This window comes from Hippoglossus hippoglossus, chromosome 24, assembly GCF_009819705.1.
Source record: "Hippoglossus hippoglossus isolate fHipHip1 chromosome 24, fHipHip1.pri, whole genome shotgun sequence".
Lineage (NCBI taxonomy): Eukaryota > Metazoa > Chordata > Actinopteri > Pleuronectiformes > Pleuronectidae > Hippoglossus > Hippoglossus hippoglossus.
Window position 1 is genome coordinate 9,121,167 of NC_047174.1, and position 19,295 is coordinate 9,140,461.

The window sequence follows — 19,295 nt, forward strand, 5'->3', positions numbered from 1 at the left end:
TCAACACAACAATAAGTTGCCACGAATGTACAGAGTAGGTAAATAAATTAATCAATCAAAAGGAAAATAGAAGATTTTTTAATTTGGAATCAAAAGTGGATCAACTTTGGGTCTTTGTGCAGCTTAATGCTGCTTCACTGTGTTTGCTTTGATTTAATAATTAAGATGATACAAGATTATTCATGAGGATAAATCCCTTAAGATGATAAATCTCGTATTCAAGGGGGTCCTTAAAGATGACTTCCACCTAAACATCAAACGGGATATACTAAGTGACTTATTTCCTGCTTTGGCTTATTCTTATATTACAAAGCACTGAATGGGTCAAAGGTCAGCTGTAATCAAATATAGGATTTTGTCCAACAAATAACATTTTAAGTATCCAAATAATTGTACTGTATGATGTCAAAAAAGTCATCTTAATGTAAATATGAACAAGCTGACCTCCAATTGATAGCTTAACCCAGCAGCTGACCTTGTGACCCTTAATGCTAGTGGAGATGTTGCAGAAAAGATAAGACTGAAGGGACAACATCCCATTGAAGATTATCGGTCGATGATTTGAAGCGAGGGCGAGACATGAAAAAAAGTGTGTAGGAGTTTGTCTCTGCAAGTGTGTGTGTTTGTGTCTGTGTGTGTGTGTGTGTGTGTGTGTGTGTGCCTGATAACCAGGGGACCCTCTCCTTGGGATTACACTCCAGGTTGGTTCGGCCTCATCTCTCCGGATTATGTTGATAAAAACATTCTTGTATTATATTTTCTGTGCTTATTGTATTAATACTCTCAGGCAGTTCCCAGAAAAAGCTCCGTCCCACGCCTGCTTTGAGGTAATCTTCTTCCACTTGAGCTTTTAAAATGTTTTTTGGGGGGGTTGGCTGTCTTTGTAATACCTATTCTCTCCCACACTTGAGGTTATATTTGCCCTCTTGTCTTTGAGTTCCTCTATGATATCATTTTACACAGTAACTCTACATCTTTACTAAATATGTGGATCTGGGTATAGTGCCTGAGCTTGTTCAGCACGAAGTGATTCAACTAACACTCAACCAAAGGTTTTATTTGGTGTATAGGGCTGAAAACAACAATTTTCTTCATTATTGAAAAATCTGCAGACAAATTTTTCAATTATATGAATCATTTTTTTCCCTACAATGTTAGGACTTAGTGACAAAAACACATGACAATCACAAGATGACCAGTGAAATGTTTATTTCAGTCTATATCGGTAATTATCACGATAAATGTCACATTATTTCTGGTAGGTTTAAAGAATTTTTGCTCCTGAGTGAAGGTTTTGGTTTTAAACTCTTTTTTTATGAGCAGAGAATAACAAATACCTGATAAACAACAAAACAATTTACAAATCTGAGGTAAATCAATTATGTGCTAGATGTTCTCCCTGGGTTTGCAGTGACGATAAGCATTTTATTGATATCTATATTGGACTTATGTTATTGATGACAATTATATTGTAATAATTATTGATATAGTTTTATTACTCTTTCACGATCTTTATTTTATCCAATCCATTCTGTAAAACCCAAAAATGTCACTTTATCATCATTAGACCCAAAAAAAGAACAGGTTGAATATTGCATATTGAATTTCAACTCCTTTTAAACATGCTGTAGAAAACTCACTCCATGCCAAAGTTTAGCTTATCAACATCTCACAAACATTGCAGCATTTAGGAAAACTTAAACTGTGTAAACAATAATCCTAATTTGACCAAAAATGCAATAAAATCTCATACCACCTTTAAAGATCAGTGTTTATTTGGACCAATCTTCTCTCAGTAGTCATCACATTACATATCTTGCTGTGTGATGCATGAAAATAAGGGTGTGAAGGTTGAAAGAGTCGATGTATCAGTCCATCGGCAGAAAATGAATACGCAGCTATTTTGATAATTGATTAATCATTAAAGCTAATTAACGGTGTGAAACGTTTGCTCGTCTTTGATTCTCAGATGTGAGGATTTACTGACTTCTATCTCTTTAAAATCATTGTAAATAAACCGCCTGTTTGGGTTTTTTAGACAAAAATACATTTTGAAGATGTCATTGTGGGCCTTGGGTTATTTTTCACTATTTTCTGAAAATGTATTTGATAAAACAACAACAACACCACCTGACTAATCGATAGTGAATGTAATCTTAGAAGCCGTCCTGGAGGGTTTGTTTTGCAGGTCAGTCTTGGTCATATTTGTCTTTTTTGATAAAGAGGTGATTGTGCTCGCTCTCACACGTCCTGATGCATCTTGTACTCCTTTTTCCAAAGACGCACTCTATGAATCAGCCCATCCACTCACACATTTACTCGCACACACACAAACCTCCCCTGCCTCTCGACTAAACCAGACAATCCAATGGTATCTGTGCAACTTCCTTCTGTTCTCAAACCAAAAGCCTTAAAGCCAACAGATGCTTTTACGTTATCATTGCCAGTTATCACTCTTAGCTCCCTCTGATAAGACTTTACTTTCTGACCCAGATGTTAAGGAGTTCAATTTATCAGATGCACCAGAAGAGCGGACTGGGAGGCAAAGGGATGAGTGAGCATTGAAAATACCCGCAGGCTTGAGAGATGAGATGTAATATGCCTTTTTTTTTTTTGGCCTAGTGATGTTTCTGAAGCGGCGTTAGTGCAGTAAGGAGCTCAGCGTCTAAAGAGGCTTTGGTATAGGGGGAAAGATGGGCCATATTACAGTGAGGCCAGAAGCCTGCTTGATTAATGGGCCGGGATAATCACCTCATCAAATCACTCTCACTTATTAAATCTTGTTTAATATCGTAATGAGGGCCCTCCTGAGCCGCTTTGGTAAATTCTGCCTCTCTCTCTCGAGCTCTCAATGGCTCTCGCTTTCCCTCTTATGCCTTTTCCGCTTTAACAGGAAGACCAATGATGCCAAGTCTGTCCTCGTCTGTCTCCCTTCGTCTTGCTGTCTCCTCTGTCCTCTTTCAATTTACTGTCTCTTGCCTTTGCCCCATACCTTAACTTTCAGCAAGAAAGTGAGGGATGTGTTTCTTCTCTATCCTAAACAATCATGGAATTTATGTCTACACAGAGGCTCAAGAGTATACATAATTTCTGGGGGTGGAATTGCAATATCCACAGCCTCAGTCTATTCATTTACTCTCTCTTATTTATGATGGATGATGTGCTAGATTGCATCATCATAAATCACTATGCGTGTGGGTCATGACCTGCTGGAGGAGTGATACCACTTCCCAAGGCTTTGGTACACTGGAGTTTATGGAAACACTTCAGGTGAGGTAATATCTCTCCTGTCTCCTTCTGCATGATTTGTGATCTCTATCTGTAGCACCACAGCATACCCAGTGTTACTTTGGTGTGTGTGTGTGTGTGTGTGTGTGTGTGTGTGTGTGTGTGTGTGTGTGTGTGTGTGTGTGTGTGTGTGTGTGTGTGTGTGTGTGTGTGTGTGTGTGTGTGTGAGGCTTCTGGGATGGGCTTGCATCTCCTTCACTTGACCTTCAGGCTCCTGCACAATGTACCGCAGAAGAAAACAACATGCCATTGCCTTATTTATGGTCCTCCATGTGTCACTCTGTACCATCTTGGTAGCACAGCCGTCGCTGCGTGCTTCTTCCAAGGAAGGAAAAATATTTCTCCTGCCCTCTCTTGCCCTCCGCCTCTCTCTCTCCATTTATCTATTGTGAATTATAGGTGTCTTTCAGCAGCCACCCCCTTCCACCACCCTCATCCCAAAGCTGGACCCAATCCTTTGTCATCTCCAAAGGCAGGCAGGGGACAACTGGCCCAAGGTGACCAGTTCAGGCTTGAGAGGGAGGTTAGCTCTGCATCTTCCCCCTGAGTGCCTCCCATGTTTGCCTTTATTGTTGGGGAGCAGCTGCTGTGTACCTGGACCCCATGAGTGGCGCCTATGTTGGATATCTTGGCAGCCAGGCTCCCTGGGCTTTGGATACCAGAGTGAATCAATTCTTAAAGATGACTGTCTGCATGCCATGTCACATGTACAGGCCCAAAGTGAAGGGCTTAGGGGGCTCTGGAGCTGGAATGCTCTTTGATGGAGGGGCTGGAGAATGAGGAGGGAGGGGAGGAAAGGAAAATACTGGGAGAGGAGATGGTCCTATTGTTGTGCCAAGGAATGTCCTTGACGGAGATAGAGGGCTATTGTTTTTATGCCCATGAACTCTGTTGGACTTAGGGAATTATGGATCATGGGTGTTATGGTGATGAGCATCTTAGCATCTTTACCCTTTTCATAATGCCACAAGAAACATGGCTATGTGTTGTCAGTTCCTCCTTTTTTTGGCCTGTAATTACTTGACGAAGGTTGCTCTAAGATGCGGCACGTGCAAGCAGCTTAGTGTCGAGCAGCCATGTGAACATGTAAAAAGTGGCCAATTATGAGGTGGCTGTTATAGCCCTTCTCTCATGATGCCTGCTGTCATTCTCAACAGCTGAGCAGGAAGTTGATGACCTACCTGACTCACAGGCCTAATCTGCCTAATGTCCACTGAGAAACCTGAGAAAGTGAAGATCACAAAGGATGACGAGAACAGATTGGCACGTAAGCTAACCTCAGTCCCTCCCACAACCTTACTCCTTCTTTCTTCTTACAGCCCTCCAGAAAACAATACCCTTCAGACCAGCCCCTCCCTACCCCTCTCTTTACCTTGGAAAAAGCAGTTTATTAATAGTTTAGAGCAGGGTGCTTGGGGCAAAGCTGCACAAGAAGGTTAAGGATGAAGGGAGTTAGCAGGCTGGGCTCAGCAGCAGCCGCAGCAGCAGCAGTAGTAGTGTCTTTTTTTGAGAAAGTGCCTCATGGTCGTCCCATGTCCATATCCATTTCATGACAAATGAAATACCATAGGCCCTGGCCAGAAACAATGGCTTGTTTGGCTGGCTAGAGGCAGTGCGGGGTGGTGGTGGTGGTGGTGGAAAGGGGTGGTTAAGACTGGCTCTCAGCCCCTGCAGCTGTCCCGGTTGTCACTCCTTGTCTTAAGGCTCACTCCTGGCTCAACGCTCCAGCCCATGGATCAAGGGGATGCATGTCGGTGCATGTGTGTGTGCGTGTCTGTGCATCCTGAGCCCAGAGAGATACTGCGAGGCGATCCACAGTACTCAGCAGCATCCGAAAAACGGCCCCAGACACAAAATGCAAGTTGAACGGTGTTAAGACCCCTTCTGTATGGAGCAGACCCCAGGCATGAGGTCATCAGCCTTGGTTTAGCAGCCTTTGTCCTACAGCGTGATTGACAGGAGGGGTGGTTATCAAAGACAATCGAGGGATCAGTTGCAGCCATAGATGGCATTCAAGATGTAGCAATTAAAAAGATTTAAGAACCATAATACATGTTTTTAAAAGCCAGAACATGGTGTACATGGAATAAAAGCAAGTCTGATGCCAATGTAAATTACAAACCAATACAAAGCAACATCTCAGCTTGGTAATCGTTTTGCACCGCCACTGTGTGGGCCTCACCTTAATATGAAAAGTAGAGTCTGTGAATCTTTTAATCTGTGTTGATAACAGGTGATGAACTTTAATACACTGCTAATATTCAACGAGTAAGCCTGTGTGCGTGTAGCAAAGGAAAAACACAAATCTCTTCCATCCTCTCTCTCTCTCTCTCCGTCCCTGTGTCTCTCTCTGTCTCTCGCCCTTATGTCTCAGAGATTAGCCCTTGCTCAAACACCTCCTGTTCATCTAAGTAATTAAAACATTAGAATTATGGGATTATAAACTGCTCTCGATTTAATCCAGCACTCGATGCTCCCACCATCTTGCCAAATGGGTCAATAGGAAATATAATGGGCCTCTGTGATTTCTGATTCAGGGATCTGGAAGAGGCAAAGGATGCCAATAATGGCTATTAAAAGAGATGTGTGTTAGAGAGAGAGAAAATAGAGAGAGAGAAAAAAGAGAGAGAGAGATAGATAGAAAGAGAGACAGAGAGCCCAGACCAGCTTTGCCCTGAGTGCCATCTGTCTTGGACCCACTAGACCCAGTTTAGACTGGAAGAAGCCAAACCAGTTCAGTCTCTAGCTCTACCCCCAATGTGAGGTTATGTGCAAACACTCACCCACACACACGTTAACACACAGAGACACACCCCCTATGACCTCTTCTCTCTTGAAGTCAGTATAAAGTGTATTTTTGGGTCAGAACATGAGAGGCCCCTCCAGTTCTTTGATCGTTCTTTGAGAAATTTACCAAGTACAGGCTGCTCTACTCCTGTGTGTGTTTGCATCATAACACCATACATCAGGTAAAGGCTGCTTCCAACTCATGTTTTCTACAAGCCCTCACTCACATTTACTTATAAGTAAATTTCCTTCCACCTCACTTTGCAGCATGTGCTTGGCATAATTGTGTATGTGGGTTTACACACTCTTGGATTTCTTTATTTTGCAGGTATTGCGTGTATGAGGGTTGTCCTCTGCAGCTTGTTTCTGCCTGTGTGTGTTCATTACGGTTTGTGCTCCTTGCAACAAGCGTTCCAAGTTGACACAGTGACAGTTCCTCGCAGTGCAACAGAGGGGCCCTGCCATCCAACAACAGAGGCTTTGTCGCCCTGCTCCTCTTGGCTTGTTATGGACTTCCTTCTCTCTCTCTTTCTCTCGCTTTTGCTCCCTTTTTTTAGTGAGCCCATTTTCTTGTCTGAAGTCTTAATTTGGGGCGCTGGCCAGTGGGGAGAGGGAAGAGAGGCGAGGGGACCAAGGGAGGGAATAACAAGGGGGGGAGAGAGAGGAGAGGAGGTGCAGAGTGGTGATGGCTGCAGATGGACGGCCCTTTGTTCCTCCTTTCCCAGGCTCCTCTCTTGAGCCTCCGAGGCTCCAGTTGCGTTGAAGCCATCCAGAGAGAGAGAGAGAGAGAGGAAGAGAGAGGGAGCTAGGGATGTGTGTGTGTGTGTGTGTGTGTGTGCGTGGTGGTGGTGGGGGGGGGGTCACAATGATCTGTCCAACTGGAATCTTCTAGTTCCACACAACAAATGCACGTACACACTTCCACACGCATGAGATGTGGGGATGCAAAGAGACAAGGGGGAAGAAAAAGAAAGAGCAACCGATGAATGAATAAAGAAAGAATAAAGAACAAATTGCACAAAAACAATAAGGCCAAAGAAAAGGATGAGGTCGGGATGAGGAAGACATCAAAAACACAGCTCAGTCAGTGGAAGCAGCACATACTGACCACTAGGTGTCCCCATCACTGATGCCAAATGTGGGCAACCCTGAGTAAATCCCAGGCTGTGCCAGAGGCTCTGGAGCATGCAGTGTGCTGCTCCATCCACAATAGATGAAATCCAGTATTTAATTACGAACACATGCAGAATGAATCCATCAATCTGTGCAATGCAGAAATCTGTTTTCATGGTTTTCGATTCAAACTGGAATCGTTTTTTGGGGAGTAAAGTTTAATTGTAGGTTCAGTTATGAAATAAATGCACTCTTAAGCAAAATAAAAGATGCATAGATGAATACAGAATGCCAGATTGTTTTAGTTTGAAGCCCACGGTCATTTTGGAGGAGTAGGTGTCAAACGGTGCATTGCTCATTTCGGTCATTGGTAGGAGGATCGCACGGAGAAGAAATCGAAATCAGGCCCTGAGTCCTTGTGTTTCTTTGTCACAAAGGTTTCCCAGCATGTGGAGTTACATCAATGCTTGTGTGTGGTGATATTTGCCGAAATATTTATTTTTGTTGTCAGGTCGGCGTGCTGTAAATCCCCCACTGCCAACACGTTGTAAAATACACTTTACCTTTGCAAATGGAAAGAAAGAACTCTTAACACCAAATGGAAAATGTTCTTGAACCTGAGCGTGTGATAACAAGCGACCACGAAGGGAGGAGGGACTTGGTGAGAGACCTTGGGGACCGTGTCAACGTTTTCTGTGCCGGACCAGGGACAAACATTGGGCAAACATTGGGAAAGGCTGGCAGCCTTTGAGATAGTGGGCCGTTGATCTAAGACTGAGGAGCTAAAGTCCACAATCTCCCGTCTGATACAGCAGCCAAGGTCTTGCTGACACACAGAGCCACAGAGCAAACATGGATACCTGAAGACAATGACCTTTGAACCCCAGTGGGAGAGGTGGACAAAAACAGGAAGTGGTGAAAGTGACTCCAGTGACTTCCTCTGTGCAGGCCAAGAATGAATCAGGTGGAATGATGTAAGTACACGGGTCATTGTACATAAAAGTCACACACATACACACACATTGTTCAGGAGTGGAAAGCACAGATGTGGTGTGTGTGTGTGTGTGTGTGTGTGCATGCGTGTGCCTAAGTGTGTGTGTGTGTGTGTGATGGAGGAAGCGAGAGAGTGAGTCTTCAGATGTAGCGACAGATGGTATTTGATTACAGAGCAGACGGTCGGTGTTGTACAAAGATGCTGTCTCAGCCCAACCTAAGGAGCTGTAGCCTCCGGTTAAGGCAAGCGAGGGGAGGAAGGCGGAGGACGAGAGGGAAAAGGAACACGGGAGAGAGGAGAAAAAAAAAAGAATAAAAGCAAGCAAGCAAGAAAGACACAAAAGAAGCAACTCCAAAACTGAGCATCAAAGCAAAAAAGTGAAAAGCAGACAGACAAGAACAAAAGAAAGAGAAGGGAACGGTGCAACGGGCAGGCGTGGTGGAAAACACAACAGAGGTCATGATAACAAAACAGCAAAATGACGCAGAGAGAACACACGCAGCTTTTTTTAAAAAGTGTATTTTTCTTTAAAGACTTCTGTACTCATCAGCAAATATAATCCACACTCATGAAGCATAAAAGGTATGTGGGGAAATGTTAAAAAATATGTAGGGAATCAAAATCTGTTCTAAAAATGATTTTCCGTGGAATTGCAGTCATTTGTGCCTTATTTTCTTTTATAACATTTCACGGCATACACATGCCATACAAAATGTATTATATTAATAATTTTTTTATAAGAATTGGTGATTTGCTTTGGTAATTTTTCAAATAAAAATGCCAAACATTTGCTGGTTTCAGCTTCTCAAAAAAGTTTATAACATTTCATATTTAAAGATCAAATGATTATCTGAGAAAGTAATTAGCAGATTAACTCATAATTATGATTACAGTTACAGCTCTAGAACAAAGCTAACGTCCAACTTTGTCTTTCCGCTCTTTTCTGAACTTTTCTCAAGGCGTTTATTTACTTGGCTTTTTCTCCAAAATCTTTCATCATGTTCTCAATTTCTAACAATGTTTTTAAATGATTTCTTAAATCAGTTCCAATGTTGTAGGTGGAGGTAATGATTTAAGTGTGTGTGTGTGTGTGTGTGTGTGTGTGTGTGTGTGTGTGTGTGTGTGTGTGTGTGTGTGTGTGTGTGTGTGTGTGTGTGTGTGTGTGTGTGTGTGTGTGTGTGTGTGTTCCTGGATATGGCGACCGTTGCATTTAGCATGATGAGGGGGCATCTGCAGTTGGCTGTGGAGCCTGAGGAGAAAACGATCCTCGGAAGTTGGCGATCTGTAGCCAAACCATTAATAAAATATCTGTACAAGGGTAATATCATATCGATATATAACGTAAATCTCTTTTCTGTTAATATCTGTCCAACCATTATCCATCGTCCTCACTCACACACACATTTTTTAATAGAAATGAACCACACACAACACCTGTTCTGTTTTTCATTTTTATTTCCATTTTTAATCCATTTTGCACAAGCTTGCATATATACTGCACATACATTCAGTTCATAGAGGGTGAAGGCACGAAAGGCAATTTGACTACTGGTTGTTTTTTGGGCTGGGCCAAAGTAATAGAGGGGGAACAAAATCTCAAGAGAAAATACAAAACTGCTTCAAACTAGTTTCAGCTTTCTAGCCCACCCTCGGCCCCTGTCCAGGAACAAAACACAGCAATCTGTCGTTTTGTCGTTTAAAAAAAAAAACTCCAGTTCCATTTAGCTGCCATGATCTCCATTTAATAATTTCTGTCAATTGAATGTGCACACTAGAGTACAATTTTTCTGACTTCAAATTCAGGTGTCTAAGGATCATAATCTTTTTAAGTTGGTTCTACTTAATGAAATGCAGTACAGCCTTCCCTGTTTGAAAAACAAAAGAAAACAACATCAAATAAATTAGGATAAATTAAACCAATAAATTACACAAAATCTGCAAGACAAAAAGACACCAATAAAAGAAAAAAAGCAGCCATATCGTGAGTTTTATTTTACAACCTGTGTGTAATTATTCAGACTGTATTTCAAACATGGCTGTTCCAGTTGGAATTACTGCACTAAAATCGAATAATAATGTTATACAAAAAGCATCAACAAAACACTATGTACATAACATATTGCTAAGTTATACAAAGGCAGTATGTATCACTGTAAGTCCAAGTTTTGATATTTACAAAAAAAGAGGAGCAATGTAATAATAATAAAAAAGAATTACTACTGAAAGCATAGAGAAACAAAACCCCTTTCAAACAGGTCAGAAAACAAATCAGAGGAAATTATCATGACACACATCCACACACACACACACACACACCCACACACATACCAAACACACGTTGCCAACGCTTAATGAGAATCATTTACATGTCAGGATGGTACTCCCAGGGGTGGGGGTGGGGCCACAGTGTTGAGAATTGTGTCACTCACTGGTTCACAGGTTCTCATAATCGGTCTTTTCTCTCACACAGACACACGCTCACACAAACACAAGCACAATGCAAAGCGTACAGAAATTCCACAAAGTCCAAACTTTTCCCAACTGTTTGAACCCAGTAAAAAAGGGTATAAATCACATTTTTTCTCCTGTCTGCAGTCTCTCTCTCTCCTTAATTTTTTTTTACACGGTTACTGTACAACATGTGCCCCCTCCATGACACTCGTCTTCTGATGACAATGAGTTCCTGTCCCTCTCCCGGGTCAAATCTAGAGCTACGTCGGTGGCAGTCTGCCCTTGTTTTTGGACATAAGCTGGTCCACAGACTGCCAACGGGAACGCTCTGTGACATCATCATTACCCGACCACTAGCCTAATGCAGCGTTCTGTCAGCAAATATTAAAGAAACGGATGCTGGTGCAACTTCAAGGGCACTGCCGACGGGAAACAGAGCCCCATTAAAGGCATGGCAAGGGGGAAAAAAACTAAACAAAAAAAATGTCTCCTCTGTGGGTTTTAGGAGGAGTGGTTATGAGTTCAGTTGGAGAGAATGGGTCATTTCTTTTTTTTTTTTCCACCCTCTTTTTTTTAACCACTCTTACCCTTCCCTAGCACTCTGAGTGATAATAGAAAAAACTGTACAGCTATTCTTTGTTTCATCCTGACAGTATTTACAGCATCGACGACAATATTTCATACTCTGAAAATGGATTCCAAGTTTATTTTCTGATCTCAAGAAGACAGCCATTCAGCACAATACAAAAAGGTAAAGAAACCAAAAAGGAAAACTGGTCACAAAACCTGCAAAAAACCTACAACTATTGCTCCTAATCTACCATCAACTCACTTATTCAGAATACAGATTGAAACAAAGCCGTCACAAAAAATATCCTCAAGATTTCTTTTATGAAACAATTGCTAACAGTGCCTTTCAAAGAACTTCCACTACAGTATATATTTTTTTCATAGATTCATATTTTACATTTCTTAAAAAAGGCTATAATGTATATGTATTTAAATAACGATGTCCTAAAAATCAAATGACGCCAGAAAAGGAAAACTTGACAAAAATATTTTTAGCGCGGTATTAAGGTCTTGCTAATCCTTTTTTTGCACATAAGTCTTCATTATCCTGAAGTAATCTTTTTAGGCGCAGGAACTCTTTAACTTCAGGGCGGGGTTGCAGAAAGGGGGAGGATGGGGCGCGATAATAATCTGCGCATCAGATAAAAGTGTCCTTTCCCTTCTCCTTTGTTTGTGGCGCTTTAGAGCCCTTGGCTGGTGCTTTGAGACTCCGAGACATGAAGGGCCGAGCCCATCCTTCAGTGAGAAAAGTGTCCGGCCCGGTCTCTCAGGGCTCCGGATCTTAAGAAGAACACTGTCTGGGGAGGAGGCGGAGAAGGTGCCACATAATGATGGGAGTAGCTCTCTGTCTTTCTCTGCCTCCTTTTGTCAGGTGCTTTGTCTCACTTAGACAAGTCCGCAGGTTAAGCAACCTGCCCCCTTTTGATCTTTTGATCACAGACACACTATAAGCCAACGTTGCCGGCGTGAGATCAACGGTGAGCTCACAAAGTATTCAAGTCCTCTCGTTGCTTCAAACTTACCTCATCAAAAGGCCAGCTAACACTAACTACTTCTTAGAAATCTTAAAAGCCTGAGAGGGTTGATGAAAGTCATAAAACACTAGGTTTACATTGTACAAATCAAGTGGAAAATCTGGGATTAGCATCTCAGGTAAAAGTGAAAGGAATGGTGTTTAACAACCAGGGCACACATTGGCATCAACAGAATCATACTTTGGGTGTTAAAAGCTGCCAGCGTGGGATGGTGGGACAAGAGCTGAGGGTTTCAGGTGTGTATCGCTCTACGTCTTTGTCCGCTCTCTTTGTAGTGATGAGAGCTTCTCCATCTACCCCTGGGGTGAGTGCTTACCTTTGACCTACCATTGTTGTATTGAGAGTAGAGCTAGATAACTCAAAGGCAGGTGAACATGGAGGGAAGGAGCGGTGTGTGTGTGTTGTTTGCTAAATTAATGAACACCTGGGTTTCCATGAATTATCTTCCTTATAGTTATATATTGTTTGAGTAATTCTACTGTAGATTATCACAGTATTCTGATTTATTCAAGTATCAACTGCTATTGCCATTAAAAGCTGGCTGACTTCATCTCACGCATGAGCTAATTACTGAGTTCTTTAAAAGGCAAAACAGTAAGCAGTCAGTATGTTCAGCAATCCTGACCAGAAAACCACATGAGTATACGATTTAGTTGAGAGCTGAACAGATGGCTTGATGAGTGGCAGCATTGTAGTTATCAAAGCTGGATACCCTACGGAAAAACTTTTGAATTGTGCACCAAATGGTCACGCTTCTTCATACCTCTGTACTTCTGCACCGTTTACTTCATTTGTATCTGCCGCTTAGCTCCCTTTGCAGCTTTGTTCCCAGACTAGTTGTGTGCAGGATAGGCTTGGTGCTATAAAACCCCAGTGCACCACTTCTAGGCAAGTGAACCCTGACCACCAAAAATGAAATAAAAACCAAAGTCCACGTTAGGAATGGACAGACTAAAAGAAGAGTAAGGAGAAGGATGGGAAATGGGGCGCAGAAACATTTCAGAATCTAAACTCTTGTGGAATAAAATTAATAGCAATAATTTATTTTTTTCTGCAGCGGCATCAAAGGACAAACAAATTGTGAAGTGCCAATCTTCAGCAAGCAATGATGACAAATAATAATAATAATAAACAACAATAATAATAATCAAAATAATAATGTACACCCAATAAACACAATGCCCTACTTGCCTGGAAAACACACTTCAAAACATGGTAGAGCTCAGTAGCTATTTAAAAACAGTCCCAAGTCCCACAGACCAGTACAGACCAGTACCTCGAGTCCAGTCTTAATCCAGTAATAAACTCACTAGGCCTTGTTTTTGTGTGAATGTGTGTATGACGGTCCTATGAGGGACATCCATAGTAGCACAGTCTTTGCGGGGAAAGTTCATGTGGACACCCACTGGATTTTGGAGGAAAAGTGCTGGGTGCCATAATTGAATAAAGTCTTTAAGGAACCCAGCCTATGTTCTTAGTAGTGTAAATGGGAACTCAAGATCTCCTTTCACAGACTGAGGACTTAGTTAGTGTTGATCATATAACAAGCCTAAACGGATTAGGGATCACACAGTCCAGAAAACACCCAGTAAGATTAGAGTCTCTTCAGTTCATCAGAATCTTAAAAAAAACAAAACAAATAATAACCATCATGATAATTATCATATAAGAAGAACAACAACACAATAGCTAGGTCATTTAGGAACTGCCACAGAGGCTCCAGATTGGGAATGCTACTTCATAACTTTCATACATTCAAAAAATAAAAAATAAACTGGAAATCAAATGTAGGGTCAGTGAAAAGGAAATGAAAACAAAAGAGAAAATCATTCTGAAATTCTACGAAATCAGAGAAAATTTAAAAAGCGCAAAGCGTCGAGCGAGGAGGAGGACGAGGAGGGGAAATTTACTCATGTAGAAGCTCTTGGAGACAGTTGGGGGACTTGAAGATCTCGGGGACCTCGCTGTCCAGTTTGCAGATGACCTTGTAGATGGCCTTCTTCCAGGATGGGTCTACGTCTTTGCCCGCCACGATGGCGTTGAAGAACTCTCTCAGTGTGATTTCTGCCACCTCCAGGAAGCGATCAGGGACCTGAACAGACACAAGGAGAATATAAGTGGTTAATCATTTGTTTCATCAATTGACCTTACTATTCCTGAAAATACCATGAACCCTTGAACACCTGACAGAATTCCTTCTCACAGCTCAGTTACATTTTGCAGCCTGCAGTAGTTTCTTTGCATTATCCTCAACACTGTCAACTCCTCAGCTGTAGAAAAGGCTCATATTTTCCACAGTGGATGTAAAACCATAAATCTTTGATATCTTCAGTATCTACTTCCTTAAAAGCCAGTTGAGGCGTCGGCCTGAGAAAAGTCACTTCTTGTGAATTCTCAGGTTTCTCACAACCCACACTTCCCTCCCCGCAACACGGTGAGCATGACATCTTTATGAGTCCCACTGTAAATCTGTGACCAAACGAGAGCGGAGCTGAGCGACGAGCAGTAGAGAGGTGCTGGCGAAAGAGGAAGTACTAAATGCTTTGGGAACGGGGAGACACGCCGCCTCTTTAGAGTCCCTGACAGCAGCACTCACCGACACCATGGAGATGATTAGTCTGGCAAAGATCTGTGACACCTTCCCCCAAGCCAACACTCTGTCACACACACATACGCACACACGCTCATGCAGGCGTGAGCACACACACCAGCGCACACACCTCCTTGTGCCAAGGAGATGACACATCCTGCAGTGTGACAGAGCTCTACATAATGCTCGCTATACACACACACACTAGCTACCCTGGTGTGTTTGGCTGAGTGTCTTTCCTTGATTCAAAGCTCCAGGGCGACGCAGCCTTCAGGGGTCACCTGCTTGGATAATGCTGACTGTCTCCCTGCCCACCTCCCTTGATGCTCACACACAGTCGCACACACACATATACAGCAGCAGCAGCAGCTTGCCCAAATGCCTGACAGTGCGCACTCCACGCCGCTCCTCTCCTCCAGTGTCCTGCAGATACTCATCAGGAGTGTCAGGACACAGCAAGGTTAGTGGCCACTGGTACACACACACACACGCATAGATGGACATGTGCACACACAATCAAACACGCAGACCGGCCTTTTTACACACACTCTTATACACACATGGGACAGCCACCAGCCCCCCCTTGGGGTGATGAATGGAGGCTAAGGTGTGTGTGTGTGTGTGTGTGTGTGTGTGTGTGTGTGTGTGTGTGTGTGTGTGTGTGTGTGTGTGTGTGTGTGTGTGTGTGTGTGTGTGTGTGTGTGTGTGTGTGTGTGTGTGTGTGTGTGTGCGTGCGCGCGCGCGTGTGTGTGTCTATCCACTACTCAAGTGAAAAGGTGAGACTTGAATTAGGAGCTTGCACGCTCTGCGTATGTGTGTGTTTGACACAGAGAGAGAGAGAGAAAACACAAGCTAACCCAATTCCCCAAATATTGAATTCCCCTCTGGAGGGAGAAAAGTGGATATAATTCATTGTTTGGGCTCCTGTCGTCTCTGAAATACTGGCACAATGACCCTGGTTTGAGGGCAACTTTGTGTGTACACGTTGTACAGTAAGAGTGCGCGTGGGCATGCGCACGCTTTTCCCAAAAGACCTCGCTAACGGGCCGGTGCAGCACGACACCCTCGGCGTTAGACGCAGGGAGTGCCGCATTACTAAGAATATTCCTGCATGGAATTTCTCCTGACGTTTTGACTATAAAAGGACAGCAAAATGCTGACTGCAAGGGGAAAGCAATGTCAAGGAGAAAAGGGTATTGGTATTTCAGATCCTCTTGACTGAGAGAGTGAGAATGGGAGGGAGGGAGGGAGAGAGGGAGATGGTGAGAGAAGGAGGGGCTGAGAAGAGTCTAAGGAGAGAGAGAGGGGTGAGAGAACAGAGGGAGTTATTCCTGTCCCACCAGCCTTTGTTTTGTGACTACATGTGAGTTGTGTATGTGAGCGAGCTGCCTCCTGATCAGCAGTGAGCCTTAACTGTTTGCAACCCCTCCCATGTCCCTCTCTATCCCCTCTCACTCCCCCCTCTTCATCTCTCTCGCTCTCTAGGGTCAGCTGTTGGGCCTTTGTTCCAGAGGCATTGTGGGGGATTATCCAGTGTGGCCGTTCATTCGCTGGGCTGTCCGGTAAATGGGGCCAATCGCGTGGCTAACAATCCTTCATACATATTTCATAGGGCTTTTTAACAACTTCTCAGCAGAGCCCCAAAATTAAAGGACAGATGTACAAAGAGGGAGGGAGGGAAAGGCATGAAAAAAGAGTAGAGGGATGGAGAGTTTTGTGTGTGTGAGGAATGACGGCTGGAAAAGGCTAAATGAGGGTACTGAGAATACATCTACACTACGCTGGCAAAATTTGAAAATGCATCTTTTTCTCTTTGGCTTTCAGCTGCGTTTTTCTCACTTGGAGAATATACAATTTCCAGAGTGGGTTAATATTCTCGCTTTATGTTTTAGTTCAGACGAGGAAACTGGAGCCTCTGGAAAATTATGACATTTGCTCGATTATTCATGGCGTGTGACTTTCTGACACCTTTTATATACTTTTATATAGACGATTGCATAACACCATTTTTGCCTCAGCCTTTATTTATGATTATTTTTGCCATGATCATCAAATTTGATTTGGTCCAGCAGCGTTGCAGGAAATATTGTAGTAATATGTAATCATTTCTAAGCCACAATCAAAATACTCTTGTACGCGTGTTCAGTAAACGCAAATGGAAAAGTATAAAAATAAAAACTTAATCATGATTTTTACTGTATGAGGTGAAGAAGAGTTGAACTCTCTTGTCCTCCTCTATTGTGATTGTTTTGCAGTGTGTAGTTCAGAAGAGGAAGCGAGGACAAGCATGACTGTGGCTGACTTCGTCAATGTCGTACTGTCTGAAAATGAAGTGGTTTTGCTCTGAGAGAAGGTGCGAGAAAGACCGAGAGAATAGAAGTGTGTCTCTGCAGCGGGGAGTACAAAAAAACTCCTGCTTTCGTGAAAAGGGATATTATTGCTGATCTACCCCTGTGTAATACAATATGAAAGGAGGAAGATCGGGAGGGAAAAGGGGAGAAAAGAATTAACAAAGGGGATAAAGCTTGTCTCTTATACACACACACACTCGTACACACACACACTTTTTGCCCTAAACTTGCATCCTGCTGTGTGTTGGGTAAATACCAATCAAGAATAAAGAAAGAGAGGAAGAAAGAGCAAGGGAGCGCTGACAGCAATGAGGCGGTTAATCACTCTCATTCACCGACCCCCCTCCCCGCTCTCCCCCATTCTCTCCACCTCTCTCCATCTCGCTCTCTCGTGACAGGTTGCTTTGAGACAGAAGGATAAGCTCTTTTTCAGAGAGAGGGAATCGGATTTCCTGCTTTTTGATGAGATAATAAAATATGACGGAGGACAATAGGAGCCTGTGGACGGCTTGCTGGGAGCTATTCACTTCAGCAGTGGCCCCTGTCTTAAGACTGCTTAGACAAACGTTTAAAAAAGTAGCCAGAGGCCCAGGCCCTCATATACGGGCTACTGTTACACGCGCACACACACCGACTGTGTGCGTGTGTTTCGGCAATGCCTGAGAAATCTGCTCTCTCCCGGTGACTCAGGGTTGGCTGTTTGTTTGGCCAACATGTTTCTCCCCCTTGCTTTTGGGAACTGTCAGGAGATGTATTGCACCTTCTATTTGCACAGCGTTGGCCAAACAAGACGAGACCCTGGAAGATAAGGCTGTGTGTGTGTGTGTGTGTGTGTGTGTGTGTGTGTGTGTGTGTGTGTGTGTGTGTGTGTGTGTGTGTGTGTGTGTGTACGTGAGTATGTGCGCTAGCGAGCTGCAGCCTTGAAGGATGAAATGCAGGGACACATTCGCCCCTGCTGCCAACCAGGTTAATTCCTAACCCCGACTCAGCCTGGGAATAGCAGCTCTTCCCATGGTTTTCGGCCACTGTATTTGTGTGTGAAACGGGCGATTGATAGATTTTTGTAATGCACTACATTCCAGGGTGGGTTATCAATGTCTCTTTGGAGTGAGTGCATCTTCTGCTGACAGTGAAACATACGTTTAAAAACAAGAGGTGAAACTGTGACATCTCAGTGAGTCAAGCCAGAGCTTCCCAAACCTCGAGCACACACAGGAGGACCCTGTGCCTCGCATATCTGCTCTGATCAATAATCTACAAAGGCCTTGATAAGCTCTTGGCCCACACTGTCACTTTAGCCAAACACAACCCATGTCCCCTTTCTTCCTACACCTCGTTGCACTTGTCCCCTAACCCCCTCTGCTACTGATAAGACCGTGCCATGGCCGAAGAGTCCAAACAACTTGGGAAAGATTGAGCAGAGTCGCATGGGGATTCTCGGTTCCTTTTGTTTTTCCTCAAGTGCTCTCTTTTCTCCGTTTTCGCAACAATCTCTCATTTGTGACGTGCGGATCAGTGCTCGCTTCTGCTAGAGACGACTGGGACGGGAAACAGGCCTCAAAGCTGAGCAAACACCAGCCACCCTCACTCCACTGATAGCCTTGAGAACACGGAGCCTTGAGGGATTGCGTATACATGTTTGTGTGTGTTTGTGTGTGTTTGTGTGTGTGTATGTAAGTGTCACATGGGCTCCTCTCAAGGTGCACCTCCTCTGGGGAGTCAAGGACAGGACAGGGTCAAAGACACTGATGAAGTAGCTCCCCTATCCCATCTTCCTCATTCCTCCCTCCACCTTTTCTTGCCTCCTCCTCCCCCACCTTTAGACACACACACACACACACACACACACACACACACACACACACACTGAGAATTCATATCACATCATGGCCTCTCTTGACATCTCTTTCCTCCCCTCTTGCTCTTTCCCTCTGTTTCTATAAACCTGGGGGTCATTGGGGAGGATGTTGACTTCATATCAAGTCAAGCAAACAGCCGAGGAAGCCAGAAATCACTGTTCAAACCTTGTTTGGAGACTAAAAAATTGATTGTATGGTAGATTGAGAGAATGCAATCTAAATTGAGGGGGGGGGGGTCATGCAGTGCTGTAACCGGGG

General features: G+C 43.5%; 1 protein-coding gene and 1 long non-coding RNA gene across 3 annotated transcripts in view; one reads left to right on the top strand and one right to left on the bottom strand.

Moving 5' to 3' along the window:
* LOC117758280 overlaps positions 1-19,295 on the top strand; it is a 125,128-nt gene that overhangs the window by 10,292 nt on the left and 95,541 nt on the right. The gene's annotated exons all lie outside the window — the stretch shown is intronic.
* The window catches only part of LOC117758271 (prospero homeobox protein 1-like), a 32,743-nt gene continuing 23,067 nt past the window's right edge, over positions 9,620-19,295 (bottom strand). For both annotated transcript variants that reach the window (XM_034579816.1, XM_034579817.1), the window contains exon 5: positions 9,620-14,329. In XM_034579816.1, the coding sequence (XP_034435707.1) occupies positions 14,144-14,329 (186 nt within the window). In that variant the 3' untranslated portion in view covers positions 9,620-14,143. The remainder of the gene's footprint in view (positions 14,330-19,295) is intronic.